This window comes from Anguilla rostrata, chromosome 3 (genome assembly GCF_018555375.3).
Source record: "Anguilla rostrata isolate EN2019 chromosome 3, ASM1855537v3, whole genome shotgun sequence".
NCBI classification, from domain to species: Eukaryota; Metazoa; Chordata; class Actinopteri; order Anguilliformes; family Anguillidae; genus Anguilla; species Anguilla rostrata.
The window spans coordinates 65,947,332-65,964,172 of record NC_057935.1 but is presented as its reverse complement, the minus strand read 5'-3'; the positions used below and the strand labels follow the sequence as shown (position 1 = coordinate 65,964,172).

Genomic DNA, 16,841 nt, shown 5'->3' with positions numbered 1-16,841 from the left:
ATCGAGCCTGACAGACCCGTTCAGAGGCATTTGTTTCCGAGCTCGGCAAACACAATGCCGATTACCGAAAACCAGACGGCGCCCCGTCGCTCCCCGCGTCGCCAGCCCCACAGTGCCATCTAGTGGACGCGTAGTGGAAAAGCACCCGCACGTTCTGTAGGGCCCACCTGTATGCTGACCGTTATTTGGGAAAGGCCTGGTGATGTCTTCAAAGAGAAACATCCATCACCATTATATTGCACTATTTTCTGTAAACCATTATCAACCTTGGTTTTTAGTTGATGCTGTACAAGATCTCTTGTGGGAGAAATATTGGGTATAGAGTGCCTCAGATGAGACCTGGCCAATGAACACTGACAAATCTTAATTTTCTTAATTTTAGCACTGTTTTTTATGTCTTTCTCCAGACCTTCCAATGCCAGCTCTGTGGCCAAACAACCCTTCACCAATTTTAACCACATTCTATGGCAGACTGATAAAAAATGATAAATTTAAACAAAGCATTATCCCCACAACAATACAACACATTGTCTAGACCAGTGGTTCTCAAACTCGGTCCTGGGAGACCCCTGTGTATGCTGGTTTTCATTCCAACCTCAACAGCAATCCCAGAATTTTAACAAGCTGTTAATTATTCTTAATTAGGTGCTTTTCATGTTTTAGAGCTGGGGTCCCAGCTCCGAAGGACAGTGGTGCACACCTGATCCTGATTTAAGATCAGGTGCTTAGCAATGACTCTAGTGATTGATTAGTAGAATCAGGTGTGTGCACCCACACTGGCCCTTTCTTGAACCCCAGCTCTGAAACATGAAAAACACCTAATTAAGAATAATTAACAGCTTGTTAAAATTCTGGGATTGCTGTTGAGGTTGGAATGGAAACCAGCATACACAGGAGTCCCCCAGGACTGATTTTGAGAACCACTGGTCTAGACCAATGGTCTCCAACCCTGGTCCTGGAGAGCTACAGGGTCTGCTGTTTTTCACAGTGACTCTGCACTTCATGAATCAATTGGAGCAGTTGATTACACAGTTAACTCAACTCACCTGGTGTCTTGGATCTCAATTGGGTGCTGATTTTAAGGTGAAAACAAAAACCAGCAGACCCTGGAGCTCTCCAGGACCAGGGTTGGAGACCACTGGTCTAGACCCTCAACTGGTACTTCAATGTTTAATTCAGAAGCTAAAATGTACTTTTATATGTACTGGTTTGATTGCCACATTTCTTTGGAACTGATGATTCAGAACATATAAAATACCCCTATGGAGGAAGTGACAGAAGGTTGCCCAGCAGTGAACTCAAATTAAGCTGGACACTCCCTGTAAGAAAGTGTTAGTCATACAGCAAATACCATTAGCACAATCATTAATACGACTTTCTGTCAATGACGATACACACAATGTTCCTCCAGCAATAACAATAAAATACCATATTGAAGCACTTCCCACAGAAGAGCGTGATCGTACACCCAAGTCCTTTCACACGAAGATGCTCTTTCCGTTAGTAGATTACCTTCTTTCCACACAGTACTCCAGAGATACCAACTCCAGGCAGCAGAGGAAGATCAACCTTTATTTATTGAAACTGCTTGCATACAAAATATATTGCACTATAACCAAACAATGTCAACATAAACCCCAATCTGTTCCACTAATATGTACAGAGGAAATATTGCCCTATGTGCAGTGACATACAAGGTCAGTCCACCCTGGTTCAGTATCTACAGTAATCCTGTTTTCAGTTATGTTTTAAACAATGAAAGCCTATGATGTGTGCAAGAAATGTCTTATTACCTTAAGTTCATGTACATTCCCAAAATAAATAACCAGAAATCAGTCTGTTTGGCAACATGTATAAGACGTCCCGTGTCCGTTCGTGACAAACTGCAGTGAACCGCGACATCTTTCGCCGTTGTTTAGCGTCAGATGTGCGCGTAATAAAAATACTGAGCGTAGACGGCTGCACCGCGGTCGGCTTTAGTTTAATTTCCAAGCGCGGCGCTATGCCGGAACTTCGAGAATGCCTTCATTAAAAAAAAACGCCTGTTGACTTGGTCCTAGAAACTGGCACCACTGAACATTAAAACGCTCACTGAAAACATCTCAACCCCAGCTTGATTGGTGTTTAATTTTTTTTTTTTTGTTGCCAGTTTTTAAAATGGGCAGGCCTCCAACACAATCCTGTTTCACATACGAAGGTTCCACTTGCCCCCATTTGTTGCGCAAAAACTGACCCCATGTCAAATCTTGTACTAAGAGAGAAAGATGGTGACGCTTGTCTTCACAATGAGTTTATTCATAGTCAACTGTAGTTATGCCTCAATCCCTCCGAATTCTCAGAGTAACAAATATGATGCTCATATGCGTGGTCGTTTATGTTATGAGAAGCAGAGCTCAGCATCTCGACATAAGAGCATAGGTTTCTCAAAGATATTAGACAGGTACAGTAACATGTAGAGAAATGGTGGGTTAATCCAGCTACTGCCAGACAGTTAAAGGTTGGCAGCTGAGAAAAGTACACAAATAAATAAAAAGGCTAACCTCACAGTGGGTCTAGGGTAGCGGGACTAGAACAGCCTCGACTCCTCTCACATGTAAACTAACACGTTACGCACAAGCGTCAATCAGATAAGACAGATGGTTAATACAGAACTAAACTTCATCGCTCCCTTACGCATTCTCCTGTAGAAAATTAAGCCGGAAAAAGTAGACTGGTACTCAGCAACATATTTCTGCAGTGGTGACGGCATACGCCATCTGCAGAAGAACACACACACAACACTCTGCGTATCGTTTCCAGCAGTAAAGAAAAAAAAAAAACCCCACACAAAAAAAACGGTGGTAGGTAATGCTAAATTGTTAGCGGCGCGTCTGAAAGTTTAATACCGAAAAAACAAAACAGCGGCAAGCTTTTAAACAACGAGATAATGTACGGCGTGTGACAAAGTGCTTCGCGGTTTCATTCGAATTTGATCTGTTATCGAACGGTACAAAACAGGCTAAAACAGACAGCTAGCTCGTTGAAAGTTATTATTTTCCTATGACAAATTCAAAAATAGAACAGCCACGGAGAAACGACGAGGAATTAATCCGCCGATGAGATGAGAACGGAGACATGTCCTCGATATAAGCTCCGCACACTTCGCAAATCAAATGCCGAGCTCTAATATTCTCAAAAAATGAAAAACTAAAGAAACAATTAAAAAAAAAAAAAAAAAAAACTTGTCACTTAATAGCTTTGGCATGGGGGCGGGGTTAGGGGGTGGGGACAGAGGAGCACTGTACAGTTAGGCAGTCAAGCATTCCACATACTTAAATGACCAGCTCCGTTTAGTGGTTCATCTGTTCAACAAAATAACATTGTACAACACCCTCATAAGACAGAAGTAGATTCAAGAATGTCCACACATTTTTTTTTTCTTTTAAATATCCAAATATAATACACTCCCTCCTATGAAATGATCTAGTCTTATAAATAACAACCAGAAGTCCTGCCTGCTCAGGGCCACAGTGTCTATGAACAGTATTCTATGAAAGGAAAGCAATAAAGAGAACATTCTTACAATCACATGTACGGTATATTTAGCGGCCATGTCTTACATCATTGTGTTGTATAATGCATTTTATAATAATAACAATTCATAAATCACCCACAACTGCAAAGCCGTAATCAGTTCTTCTATCCAAAATTGTTCTCCCCCCCCCCTCCCCTTCTGTAAAGTAAACCAATCCCTCACCACTATTCTAGATTTCAGTGCATGAAAAGGAAATAAATGTCTTACATTTGCCAGGCAGAAATCCTGTTTTTCCCCAAACCAAAATAAAAAAGGTAATGAAATGCATGCATTCTCCAAGAGAAGGAACTATTTTCTCTTTTGATGAATGAACAACTTCTCTATAATTCAGTATTTTACATTAGTGTTTTCCACGTCTTCTTCCCTGATATAGACATCCAATTACGATACTGTCCACGCTAGTTTAAAGGCACAGATCAGACAGGAGTTTCTCTCTTTTTTTTGTTGTTTTTTTTTTTCCGTTTTGTTTTTTTTTTTTTATACATTTTTTGCTAATGATACAACGGCTGTGACTTCACATTGTCGTGGGGAATGCGGTTTTGACCGTCGCTGAATGCGTGTTAAGTGCCAACGACAGAGGCCTCAAGCGCTCATTAAATCGAACCTTTGAACGTGGAAACGGACGCGTCTTCAGATGTTATGCGGCACACGAAGTATGAACACCTACCCTCCTGGAATACACGTTTTTCTTTATTTTAGTTTTTTTTTTTTTTTTTCTTCATTTTTTTGTTTTACATATTTCTCCCCACAGCTCATTTGATAGGTAGTTGTCTAGAAATTCATTTACAAAAAAAAAAAAAAAAAAAAACTGCAACTTCTGCCCCTCTTCCCATCCACTTCCCGACCTCCCGTCCACCCCCCCCCCCCCTCCCCCAACCCTTAGAAACTCCTGGCTCGCCCCTCTACTGGTACAGTGAAGCGCGTCTGCCCTCCCTGCCTGCCACAGAAGTGAATGCTCTCCACACAGCTGCAAAGTGTGCTTATTCTGCATGTCTCGCGACAGCCCTACCGCCCCAGTTCTCTTTGGCCTAACGTGTCTCTAATGGTGAAGCGTCTGAATCGATGGAACAGTAGAGGAGACAATTGGCTGAGGATTGGGGTGGGGGGGGGATGTGGGGGGTGGGTTGGGGGTGAGCGGAGGGGCCTTGCCTAGGACACCCCGTTCACCAGCGCCTGGGGGCCGTCCGGGTTCTCCTGCTTCTCCTTCTTCACCGTGCGCTCCTTGATGGGTCGCTGGCGGCTGGCCCCGTTCCCCGCCGCGGCCCCGTCAACCCCAACCCCGACCCCACCCCCGCCCCCGGGGCCCTTGGTGTGGACGCTCCTCTCGTTGTTTCCGTCGATCCGGATCTGCAGAGTGGAGGGGAAAAGGACAAGCGGACATCAGTGAGGCGCAGGGAGATCGCCAGCGGAAGCTTCTAGAACCAGAGAGCTTTGAGCTTGTGACCAGGCAAACGTGCGCGACTGTGACAGACATTCAGGGCGTTTTGCTCAAACGGTTCGGTTTGAAAGACCCATGTAAGCAACAGAGACGTTTGGGGCTGCTGAGATTCAGTTATTCACACACATATATCTCAGAGGCCCTCACAGGTTATGCAATGCTAGTTTTGAAAGAGGAAAAAAAAGAAAAAAAAAAAAGATCTCAAAGCTTTAAAGGCAGTAAGACAGTCCTGAGGGCTGAATTCTGAATTACTTTTTAAAATAACGGATATAAATGTACAGAAAGCTTGTCTGAAACTGAGCTAGCTTCTGACGGATCTCAGTGAATGCCCAAGGCATTGCTGAACCATCTACAGCTACAGAGAGTAGCTGTGTGCACACTTTGCACTGCAGCTATGATTTTACTGCTGCATGCATTAAAATTTGATTTTCGTGACACAGAACATGAAATAAAGAGGACATTTTGTGTTCTGTGTGTCATGAGACATAAAATTAAGAGCTGGTTTCGTTTAGCATCCAGAACAGTAGCAGCCCTAGTTTTCTTCTTCTTCTTCTTTTTATGGTAAACCGTGACACCATGTGGTGACATGCTGTAACTGCACCTTTTTCAAAGGTTTGTGTTCGATGTTCACAAGACAGAGCAACAGCTGCATGTTACCTGCAGTGAATCCTCCTGTGGCCGTGGTTTTGTCTCCCTAGAGTTGCGTGAACGGGATTCATTCCACTGCATTTCCTCAGTTCCTTAAAAATAAAAACAGCCACAGCCGACACTTCAGGACAAGCAAACAAACGTTTCCCTTTCTGAGTACTTAACGGATATTACTGCACTGCACGCGGTACAATACAGCTTTGAGAAGCAGCAGAACCACAAACGTCTCTTACCACACACACCGCAGTATTGTTAAAGGAAGTGTGCAGTTAGGGCGTACACAATTTATTTATTTTTATTTTCTGCCATGGCGACGCTTTAATCGGATAGCATGAACTGACGGTTTGGCAGGAAACTACAGTGGGGTTTTTCCAGGCCTTCGCGGCTCTCACCTTTGTAGCCTCCTCCTCCTCTGCCCCTCCCTCCTCGGCCTCGAGGGCCCCCCCCTCGCTTCCGGCCGTCCCCCCGCCTGGGGTACCCCCCGCCCCCCTCCTCGTCGGTGGGGGCCAGAGACCAGTCGCTCAGCTCGTCCTTGTGGTCAGACTCTGTCTCGGACGCGTTCGACGCCTCCGAGTTGGTGCCTGTGGGAACGTCATCAGACGGAAACATTTCATGTCAAATTGAGTTAAATCCAGGCCGTCAGGATAAATGCAGCTTCAACTCTATCTGAAAATGATCTGAGCGAACTAACTACTACTAGCAAATAAATATTACATTCATGTATCAGAATGTAGGATTATTCACTAAAATAAAACGTCATTTTGCTAAGTTTTTCTGTCCCTGGACACATACTCGAATGCATATGCCAGAAATGCATTTTTAAAAAAACAATTTCAATTCTACTGTACGTCCTATTTTCGGCTTCTCATTTGTAATTCTCCAGAACCATCTTATAATAATAATACTGATTAATTAGTAATTATGCACTAATGTGTGGAAGCTAATGATAATACTACATAATGTCTTTAAATTTAAACATGGTAATAGAGTGAGACTTTAAAAAAAGAAAAAAAAAGCATGAGTTTTTTTGTTCAGGGAAATTTCATTTAAATACCTATTAATATTTGCTTCTTGTAGGGTATGTATATGAACATTATAATAATTTTTTGTGAAAATCCATTGTGACATTTCAAGTTGGAAGACTTGGTATTCAAAACTTAAATTTTCAATATTATCATTTTTGGCCTAGGTCTGGTTATACTACCACTAGTCACAAGTATCAGCTGTGACCAAACATAAGCGGCCAACCTGTCATCTCTGAATGTCATTCATACAAATAATAAAAGGAAAAACTAAACAGTCTTAAATGGAAATGGACTTATCCGCAGTGCCACTGCTTAACCAATCAGAGTGCATTCAAACTGCGCAGCCTGTCCAAACCCAGACAAACAAGTCTGAACACTTCCACTGAAATACACTGTCACCTGTCATTCCGATATGAGGTATTAAAACGATAAGACGATGCGGTCTACATCAGGTCAGATCACGTTACATGTGGCTCTATTCGTTCACTCAGTGTCAAACGTAGGCTGGCATCCATTTGGTGACATTTCTGAATATTCCTATTATACGATAACGCGATAAAAACCAAATCGCTAAATCTTCACTGACAGATATCAAAAAATCTAATCTAAGCAGGAAAAATCTGCCAGTGCCTTGCATGCCTTTACAAAAGACCGTGAACATGTGCACAGTTCGTTTGGAAATGAAAATATTAAGTATTGACTTGATCTGGTGGTAAACATTTAGTTAATTAGCTGCAGCTAATGAAAGAGTACAATATGGTACTCCAGCTCCAGGGCGACTAAATCTGGGACACAACAGATTCCCAGGACATGATAAATACGATTCTGCATTACTCTGACCTGGAAGTGATAGAAATAAATACTTTGATGCTGGCCTTAAATTGAACATCTATATTTGTCACAAGCTGTCCCCTCATTACAAGATGATCAGGACAGGCTGAAATAATTTGTATTCATAAGAATTTCACTTGTTAGTTGACAATTAGTTGGTTGGCAGACGCTTGAATCAAGGAGTAAATAGCCCACGTCACACAACCTAATTTATACAAAAATAAATCATTCAATATTTAACCTCAGCGCACGAGAACCAGGCCTCCCCAGGCATACAAATTTACAACCCTCTGGCAGCAAATCAAGCTCTGAATAATGATGCCGCACTACCCAAATAAAAAGGGCTACGCTCTTAAAAGGATTAACACAGAACCTTTTCAGTTTTCAAACTTTTCTGTTCCAGGGACCCCCCCACCCAGGCTCAAAGGAATCCAGGAGACAGCCATCTTAAATTACAAAGGGTTATATATTTATTTAAAAGGTTTTATATTAAAAAAAATTTTCTCCAATATCTGTATAGAAGTGGTCATTGCATATCAAGTCTGGCCAGGGACCCCCTACAGTAGCTTCAAGAACCCCAGGGGTCTGCATGTCCCCTGCTGAAAACTCAGGTATATGATGAATCATTCCAAACTTAACTCAGGCACGCCTGCCTGATAACAGATTCATTTCAAAAGCCCTGATTGGCCGCATGTTCGTCCCCGAGGGAAGCCTTGCTACACGCCCCGCGTACCTGAAGCAAAGGTGGGGCCTCGCCTGCCACGCCCCCCTCGGCCAAAGGGCTTGCCCCCTCGAGAGGGCCCCATGCCGTCGTCCGCGATGAACCCCTTGTCTTTATCGGGGCGCCCCGCCGAGGCCCGGGGGCCGCCCCCGATCTGGCGGAGCTGCTCGTCGATCTGCAGCCTCTCCATCCGCAGCTGGTCCACTTCCTGTGGGGAGGACAGGCGGGGGGGGAGGGGGGGGGGGGTCACGCCACAGGTTCCAGTGACCCGCAGTCCCAATGCATACAACCACAAAGCCTTGATTTAACCATTCTAAAGTTCAGGCCTCTAACCCTTAAAGTTGTGAGATTTCAAATATGTGATTAGAATGTTTTAACTGAACATTATAATGCTGATGTAACAATCACTGCCGGTGACTGAAAGCAATGGAATTCTAGAACACTGACTTATTATTTATTTATTTTCACAATTCTAATTCCAAAAAAGGGTGAAATTCCACTGCTAAATGGTTCACTATGCAGCATACATGTTAACCTGTACCATTTTATTTGACCAAAATGAACGCAGAGCTCTTGGCTAATTTTTCTCCTTGGAAAAACGTTAGCAAAGGAGCGTGCTAATGCATCACAATTAGATCCACTCCTGAATTATTCTCCCAGTTAGCACACTGCAATTTTCAGAGCAAATGCTCCCAAAATACATGGGACTCTAAATGCCTCTGAACTGAACCTGGTTTTTTTTCTCATCTGCTGTGGGTCAGAAGCGCTGCGGCTGCAATCTTTTTTTAAACCTCACCTGCGGGGGGTGCCGTCAGTCGCTCACTCACCTTCAGGTAATTGAGGTGGTAGTCGAGCAGCACGCGCGCGTTCGAGATGCTCTCCTTTGTTCCCACGAACACGAACGGCACCATGCCCTGCTGAGCGTGCGCACGAAAAGGAAGTCAGAGAGAGAGACAGAGAGTTTATCACAGTGGGGAGGAGGGGGAATTCCGAAGGCGGGTGACTAGCGAGAGCCGTTTCCCGGGCGACTCTTCCGCACGCTCCACCGCGATCGATAAGACGGGCAGGCGTCTCCGTCGCGTCGCACGACGCCGACTGTGGCTTTTATTTATTTCATTCTGCAGCCATCGAATGAAGCAGTGCAGGAGCGCCCTTCGAGTGCGGTCTGCACTGACTGAGGCAGGGGTGTCGGACTGAGTCCCAAGGGGCCCGCGGTGTCTGCGGGTTTTCGTGATTTCCTTTCAAACAGCTGCTAATGAAGGCCTCGAGAGCAAGGAGCGTGTGACTTCCTCAACCAATCAGTGACTGTAAATGAACCACCGGTGCTGAGAACGCCCTGAAAACCAGCAGCCACTGGGGCCCTCCAGCGCTGGAGTTTGACACCTGTGGAACGCGGGCTCCTGAATAACAATGAGGAGTCGCTCTGGCACAATGAGACGAGGAGAATCTCATTTACAGGAAGCTTTCCGCTCAGCGAAACGCTACGGCCGATTACGCCAGCGGCCACAGCCGGCGCCGGTGCAGCCGGGATTTGATTCCAGACAGCGGAGTGTACGGTCGCACTGAAAGCCAGCGTTTTAGCAGGATGAGTCACACGCCCCCACCCCTCTCCCCCCCCCCCCCCCCCGGGCCCCCGCGTTATCAAAGCTGACGGTCGGGAACAAATCTTTAAAAAGATGAATTACGCAGCTCGTTCTCACCTCGTCCTGTGGCGCTGGCTTTTTGTCGTTCTCCGCCTCGATCCTCACGCGCACAACCCCCGATTTATCCACCACCTCCTGGATGAGCTTTCCGTTTTTACCAATGACTTTCCCTTAAAGGAGAGGGAAAATAAAACGCATGATTCAGGTTCAGAAGGCGGGGGAAGAAAACGTAATGTATAGTTATGCTTTTTTAATTTTTTTCCACCTTTCTACCTTACCCACTAAATTCCTGGGGACTTTGATAACATCCTCCGAAAATTCAAGGAAACTTCTGGCCTTCCGTACTGCCTCCTGGTCCTACAGTCCAATGACACACATTTAGAAGAAAAGTGGTGAGGTCAGTCCCGCTGAAAATGGGGTTACAGTACAAACCGTTTTCAGAGATCGTACTTCTGCAAGCGGCAAACTACATTCAGCACAAAAGGAGGACAAATGGCAGAAAATAAAAGACACCATTGCAGATATGTGCATGAATTATGCAGTTCCTGCACATCACTTTGCTGACAGAGAGAACCATCAGATGTTCTCTTCTTAATAGATCTGACAGACACACACGCATCGCTACCATCACCGGCTGAACCCGCCTTTGACTCAACCCCACAGGATGCAAATCATGTGAAGGCACGTGCGGTTTCTTCCAATCCCAATGTGTGCACCCAAACTGACTCCATGAAATGTATACTTGTTCACACACACACACACACACACACACACACACACACACACACACTCATATAGTCAGGCCCGACAGCTTTTTGCAGAAAATCAGGCCTGGATCTGGCCTATGGGTCCTCGTACAGAAAACTGCTCGGGTGGCTCACGGTAAGTAGATGGAAATAGAGGCACACCCTATTTGACTGCAAGCGACACTGTTTGCACAGTGCAAACATTAAACAGAAGCACGCCCCCGCAGCAGGGAGGGTGTGAGAATGCAAGATGGCCGCCGCTGGGTCCGCCCTACCTCTCCGTAGATGTGGAAGGTGCAGGTCTCCTCGTCCAGGTCGATGGTGGTGACCCCGGGCACCTTCCTGGCCTGCTGGATGTTGGCGCCGTGGGTACCGATGGCCAGCCCCATCAGGTCGTCCCGAACCACAAACTGCTCGTGGAACCGGGACGCCAGCTGTCGAGAGCTCTGGTGACAGAAATCCCACGGTATGGATGTCCTCGCGTTCACAAAGTTCAAACTCACACTGTTTCTAAAACACCTTTTTCCTATGCATGGCAAATTGTTATCACTCCCTCACTCACGGACGACCTTTGAGGGACGTTTCGCGGGACGCATGCGCAGGCGGTACCAGCTAAAATGTGCCTGCGGAAGTGAGTTGCGCCGTGGGTCTGGACGGTTCCGCGCTTGTTAAAGACTTTTTCATCCTCAAATTCCACCAAATGTTTTATTTGTCAAGTTACAGCTGCGCCACCCGCACACATGAAGGTTCGACCACATGTCCTTGCTGGAAAGCAGGTGACTGTTTTACACTTTAGAAGCCAGGGAAATACGGCAAGATAGATATTGTGCCAACTGAAGGAGAGGCGTTTCTCTCTGTTGACAATAGTTGGCACCTGGCATTAAAGTGGGGAGGAACCAAGGCAGCAGTAGCCCGAGCCAACTTAAACCTACCCTACCCCTGATGAGAGCAGGCTAGTAATGTTCCACGATTGCAGACTCTGTATCACAGCTGGGTCATGACATAATTAAAGCTCAAACCTTTGTCTGTGCCATACTTGCACTCACACTGGGTGTATATACAACCACGAACTGAACCCCATAATCTAGACTGGAAACCGGAACAAAACACACTGATGAGAGTCCTAGCGCTCCCATTCCCACGACAACAGTGCCAAACCCCTACCTAATGACCTGGCTGCCTAACCCCTGGCCCACGGCGGCGAGCCCTCCCTACCTCCAGCTGTCGGCTGGCCTCCTCGTTGCGGAGCATCAGGGAAAGCTTCGTGCGCAGGCTCCTGAAGTGCATGTCGCTCAGCATGGTCGCCCGCTTGGCCGTCACCTCGTTGACAGACTGCGGCGAGAGCAAGGGGAACGCACCGGGCGTGAGAGGCGGGAAAAGCGCGGCGAGAAAATCGGCTTAGAGCACGCAAAGGCTGCGCAACGCACCAGAATGACCAGCTGCTTCTTCTCCGCATCATACGTCACGTGGAACGCCCCCACGGCCTTCTTGAAATCCTTATGCGCCGAGTCTTTCGCACACCTTGGAGAAAATGACAGAATAAAGAGAAGAAATAAAAATTATTATTTGCAAACAACCAAGAAAAACAACCATCACCACCAACATAACAATGAATTCAGTCTTCTGGTAAATAATAAGCCGTAGCTCCGACGATTCAAAACATATTAAATGTAAGTGGTGTGTCTTGTACGGGACAGCTGGGTGCGTGAAGGGTGCATCTTGTTCGGGACGGCTAGGTGTATGGGGGGTGTGTCTTGCACGGGACAGCTGGGTGCGTGGCGGGGTGTGTCTTGTATGGGACAGCTGGGTGTATGGATAGTGTCTCTTGTACGGGACGGCTGGGTGTATGGGGGGTGTGTCTTGCACGGGACAGCTGGGTGCGTCTTGTATGGGACAGCTGGGTGTATGGATAGTGTCTCTTGTACGGGACGGCTGGGTGTATGGGGGGTGTGTCTTGCACGGGACAGCTGGGTGTATGGATAGTGTCTCTTGTACGGGACGGCTGGGTGTATGGGCGGTGTGTCTTGCACGAGGGCTGGGTGTACGGGCGGGGCGCCTCTCCCTATGTCTACATGCAAACTGCGAAACCAAAACAAACTGGCAGCAAATCTGACGGAAAGACAAACTAGATCTGCAATGAAATGGGTCACCAGCAGTGCACACAGGGGCGGCGACATTAGAAAAGCATTAAAGACGCGAGATTTGGCCGTCCCGGGAAAGAACCGAATCGCGCCTGAGGGACCGGGAGGTTCGGAGGCAGAGCTCACATCTGCCGCAGGTCCTCCGGCACGTCCAGTCTGACTTTGAGGAAGGTGTTTTTCGTGGCCGGCTTGTTCGGGTTCACGGGTCTTAGCCTCTCCAATGTGACAATTTCATTGAGGGTGGCGTCACAGGCTGCATATTCTATTACATAAAACTGGAAAAATTAGGAATATGTGTTATTAACATGCAGACTATTCGCATTTTTCCTATCAATTACCATGTTTGATCACTCAATGATGGTTCTGAAAAGCTCTGTAGTACAGCTATATTACACATGCAGAATACAGAAGGATAAGACTATGTATAATTATTATCACAAACATACAAGGTAAGTCTGCATTACTTCCCTACATTAAATAAAGTGCAAGAAAAAGCCAGGCCACCTTAGTGAAAGAGCAATTAGGACTGGCCAGACATAATTACATTCTGCTCAATCAACTTTACAGAAACTAATGAATCTCGATCTTCGCATACATAGAGGAACTGACTCAAAGAGCCAGGACTTTCCCCACATGCAAATAAAGAAGCATTCCACGCCCCATGGTCAGAAAAGGGCATACTAATCACATGACTCCGGCAAAAGTATTCAGACAGAGCTTTAGAGCAGTCTGTTCCATTACAGTATTGTGATCTACCAGACTAAAAAGGCTACCTTTTTGTACTGCAAAACCATGTTTGTTCTGACTGAATAAAACAAACCGATGTGAACGGTCTTGTTTAACAGCAACGCTATAAGCCGACTGCCTGGTTCATCCTCAGTAGTCTGTGCCAGATGCTTACCTCCCCCTTAACCATCCTAACTTTGGCCAGCCACCACCCACAAGGCTCTTTGTCATTGGCCCTGGAGTACACCTGTGGGGAAAAAAATGTGTGGTGTTTGAGACTGAGCTGGGCAGAGGCTGAGATGACACTGCACTGTTTCAGAGTTCACACAAAGACAAACTGATTGAAATCCTTTGAATGCAATTTAATGCTTTCATTTTAATGTTTGCAAAGGATATCGGACATATGCAGACATTAAAGCCCCCTAATTCAACTGTACTATGATATGGTTTGTTGTTCACTAGTAAGCAAAATGGCCTTTAAAAAAAAAAAAAAAATTATATCATTATTCAGGGTTAATGACAAACCAGACTGCAGATAAGATTACTACTGCTGCATATGCAAAGTGTCAGACAAAAAACAAACAAACAAAAAACAAAACAACCTGACACCCAGTGCAATTGTACCCAGTACAATGTCAGCAAAAATCCTGGGACTTCAAATGAGTGGACTTCTTTTTTTCCCCCCCAACACTCAACAAGAGTTTCAGAAAATAACCTTTCTTCTGCTCTGCTCTCATGTGTGGCCTAACTTGGTTGGAGAGCATTAAAGCTCCTCCCTCATTTCAATTACATTCAGTCCTTTATTGCTACATCTACCATACAACAGTTAGGAATGTGTTCAATGCAATTGTAGATTGAAAGTTCCTGTCCATTACTTACAGCACATACCTCAACTTCATCGCTTTCATTTATTTCTTTCTGAAAACCAGTCGGTGGAGGAAATCGAACATCATGAAAGGGGATCTGTCGCTCCGGCTGCCAACTTGGAAGGGGAAATGGTTTTAAATTAGGGCACATTATCTGAAGACTATGAGTAATGACAGTCAGCATAATCACGCATTCTAGAGACACACCTACTATGAAGCCTCACAGGTAAATCTGCATTTATTTATAGCACAAAATTTTCAAATAAATTTTTCATTTTCTTTTCTCCCCATTTAGATGAATTTCACATTGTGAAGCTTTCAACATAAATCTAGTTTAGCATGGTACATGCAGTCTAGTTTTGTGGCGTTTATTTAAAACCACGAAACATAGGCAGAATGATACTCACTTGTTCTCAAACGTCACAGTAACAGAACCTTCGTGCACGTCCTTCACAAATGCCTGAAATTAACACTGGCCAGTTAGTAAACAAGCATAACAAAAATGGTGGAATGCACTGAAGTAATTCCATACGTTGACAAAAGCACCGGCTTCGGTGAAATTCACACAGCTTCCTGATAGCTTTAACAGCTGCCTGATATAAATAATAGGCCTATAAAATGACCGTAACTGTGTGAATTATAAATGTCTGAAGAGAGTTCACAATTGTTCTAAACAGGCAGCTAGATATTCATGAAAGTTACGCCCACTTTAACAAAAGCCCAACAACTGACTAAACAGATCCAGCAAATTTGGGTTATGACTATTAATAACTAATAATATAGCTCATGGAGTGAACACCGAGCAAGTTATAGCCACCTGTGTGGCACGGGTGTCATCCGCAACAGTTTATTTTGCCATCATGCGCACGCCAGAAAAAAACAGGTAACAGTTCATTCAGATCATGTTTGTTAGCAATATTCTTTATATAGGTTGACACAAATGGCTACCTAGATGTGCAATTGTAGGTAGCAGGGCAGTAATCGATTACACCTTATTGGGTGGGGCAAACACCAACAATCTAGCATTACGATGCCATTTCAAGCATAGCCGAACATATAACCATACATGTGCAAATCAGCGCACGTAGCTTGCTAGCTATATCATCAAACCTTAACTAGCAATCCGGCCAATAAAAAAGTTAACGTAGCTAGCTGCTGTGAATACGGCGGCACATTCAATGATGCAAAGCGAGACAATAATTAGCCAGCCAGCTAGCTGTTACATATATGCTTAGCATCGTGTAAATAGGGAAGCGCAAGCTAGCGTCGGCTAACAAGCTAAACGAAGAGGTTAGTTAACTAGCAATTAACCGGTTCGCTCAGCTACCAAGCTGATCTCTTCAAAGAATCATTAATGTTACACGGTAGCTGGGCCTTGTCTTCTACCTTTTTAGCGTGCAATATATCTTTGACGGCAGCTACTTGGATCTGGGCCTAGCGATTCCTAGCAGCTAGGGTCTTGCGTGTTCTGCGTGCAACGTTACATTAAAATACTATGGTTGATGCATTGGGGATCCCTCAAGAAACCACAAGCGACGCTGGAAATGTCAACATAATCGATAAACGACCGGACCTCGTTCAGCCAACGGACAAAATACCTTGTAAAATGCTCCACTCGTTCCTCGGACCTCCACGGCTAACTCGTCCATGGCTGCAACAATTAGCTAGATGCAAACGGGAATACAGTATGTTGCCACGGTTCCTTGAAAATCCCCCCCAAAAGACGGTCCTTTTCCTGGGCACTGCCTCTTACCTAGGCGTAAAGAAGTGCACTTCCAGTTTCTAAATAAATGAAAGCGAAACATTCATATCTAATACATAGACAGTTCGCACCAGCTGCTCCTGAGTGCATTGATGTAAACACAAGAGCCTCCCAATTTCACTCGTCACGTGATGAGGGTTCACCTCAAGAACGCGAGCCTGGGCGATATAAGAGCTCACATCCGAGTGAGACATTTTACGTTTTTTTTAAAGCAAGAAATCGGGTTTCGTCGGATTTTCCAGAAGTTACAACCAAATCGATAATTTACAACCCAAATGATGCATACGCCACTCTGTAGCGTACACATTAAATGTGTTAGCTGCTGAATGGGAGCTTCGGTAGCTTGCCGAGTTAAAGTACAAGGAGTTCCATGAACTGGCAAACGTTGTCTAGCTGAAATAGATGAATAAGGTGGCAAGTCATCAGTTAGGGGCTTCTGAACGATTGAACGATTATTTCTGATCAGAATCTCTGATCAGTGCGTTTACAGTAGTGATTCTGTCCCTTACTCGATTGCAAAATTGTAGACATTTTGTGACATGAAAATGCACCCTGATGTTAAAAAAAAGGATGCCACGGATTTCCCTTGATATCGATTTTATGTGAAGTGTTATACTCTCATCTAGAAGGAACCAGCATTCCTGTGCATTAGACTGTTATGTACTCGTAATGATAACTAACTACCATTCGGGTAGGCCTAAAACATTTGCAATGCTACGA

The 16,841-nt window shown here is 45.1% G+C and overlaps 1 protein-coding gene across 5 annotated transcripts; it reads right to left on the bottom strand.

The window, feature by feature from the left end:
- Positions 1–1,545: 1,545 nt before the first annotated feature.
- fmr1 (fragile X messenger ribonucleoprotein 1) lies at positions 1,546–16,270 on the bottom strand. Of its 5 annotated transcripts, XM_064329356.1 has the most exons (16): positions 16,113–16,270; positions 15,958–16,023; positions 14,767–14,819; positions 14,373–14,475; positions 13,669–13,740; positions 12,894–13,042; positions 12,054–12,147; positions 11,842–11,958; positions 10,902–11,072; positions 10,159–10,237; positions 9,938–10,050; positions 9,065–9,154; positions 8,250–8,445; positions 6,053–6,241; positions 5,670–5,752; positions 1,546–4,921 (listed from the first exon to the last, which is right to left on the bottom strand). In XM_064329356.1, exons 2-16 carry the CDS (start codon positions 16,006–16,008, stop codon positions 4,724–4,726), a joined length of 1,758 nt encoding a protein of 585 aa, XP_064185426.1. In that variant the 5' UTR covers positions 16,009–16,023; positions 16,113–16,270; the 3' UTR covers positions 1,546–4,723. The 5 variants fall into 5 exon arrangements, with proteins under 5 accessions (XP_064185426.1, XP_064185425.1, XP_064185427.1 ...); XM_064329355.1 differs by having other exon boundaries at positions 15,958–16,262; XM_064329357.1 differs by having other exon boundaries at positions 9,065–9,151; positions 15,958–16,262.
- Positions 16,271–16,841: the final 571 nt, after the last annotated feature.

What these genes read in the sequence shown, in the direction of transcription:
- fmr1 (XM_064329356.1), bottom strand. Translation starts at nt 16,008, where the DNA reads ATGGACGAGTTAGCCGTGGAGGTCCGAGGAACGAGTGGAGCATTTTAC. An exon ending in ATGAAGTTGAGGTATGTGCT is followed by an intron (nt 13,741 to 14,372) that starts GTAAGTAATGGA and finishes TTTTCCCCACAG; the next exon opens with GTGTACTCCAGGGCCAATGA. An exon ending in ACCACCTCAATTACCTGAAG is followed by an intron (nt 8,446 to 9,064) that starts GTGAGTGAGCGA and finishes TCCTCCCCACAG; the next exon opens with GAAGTGGACCAGCTGCGGAT.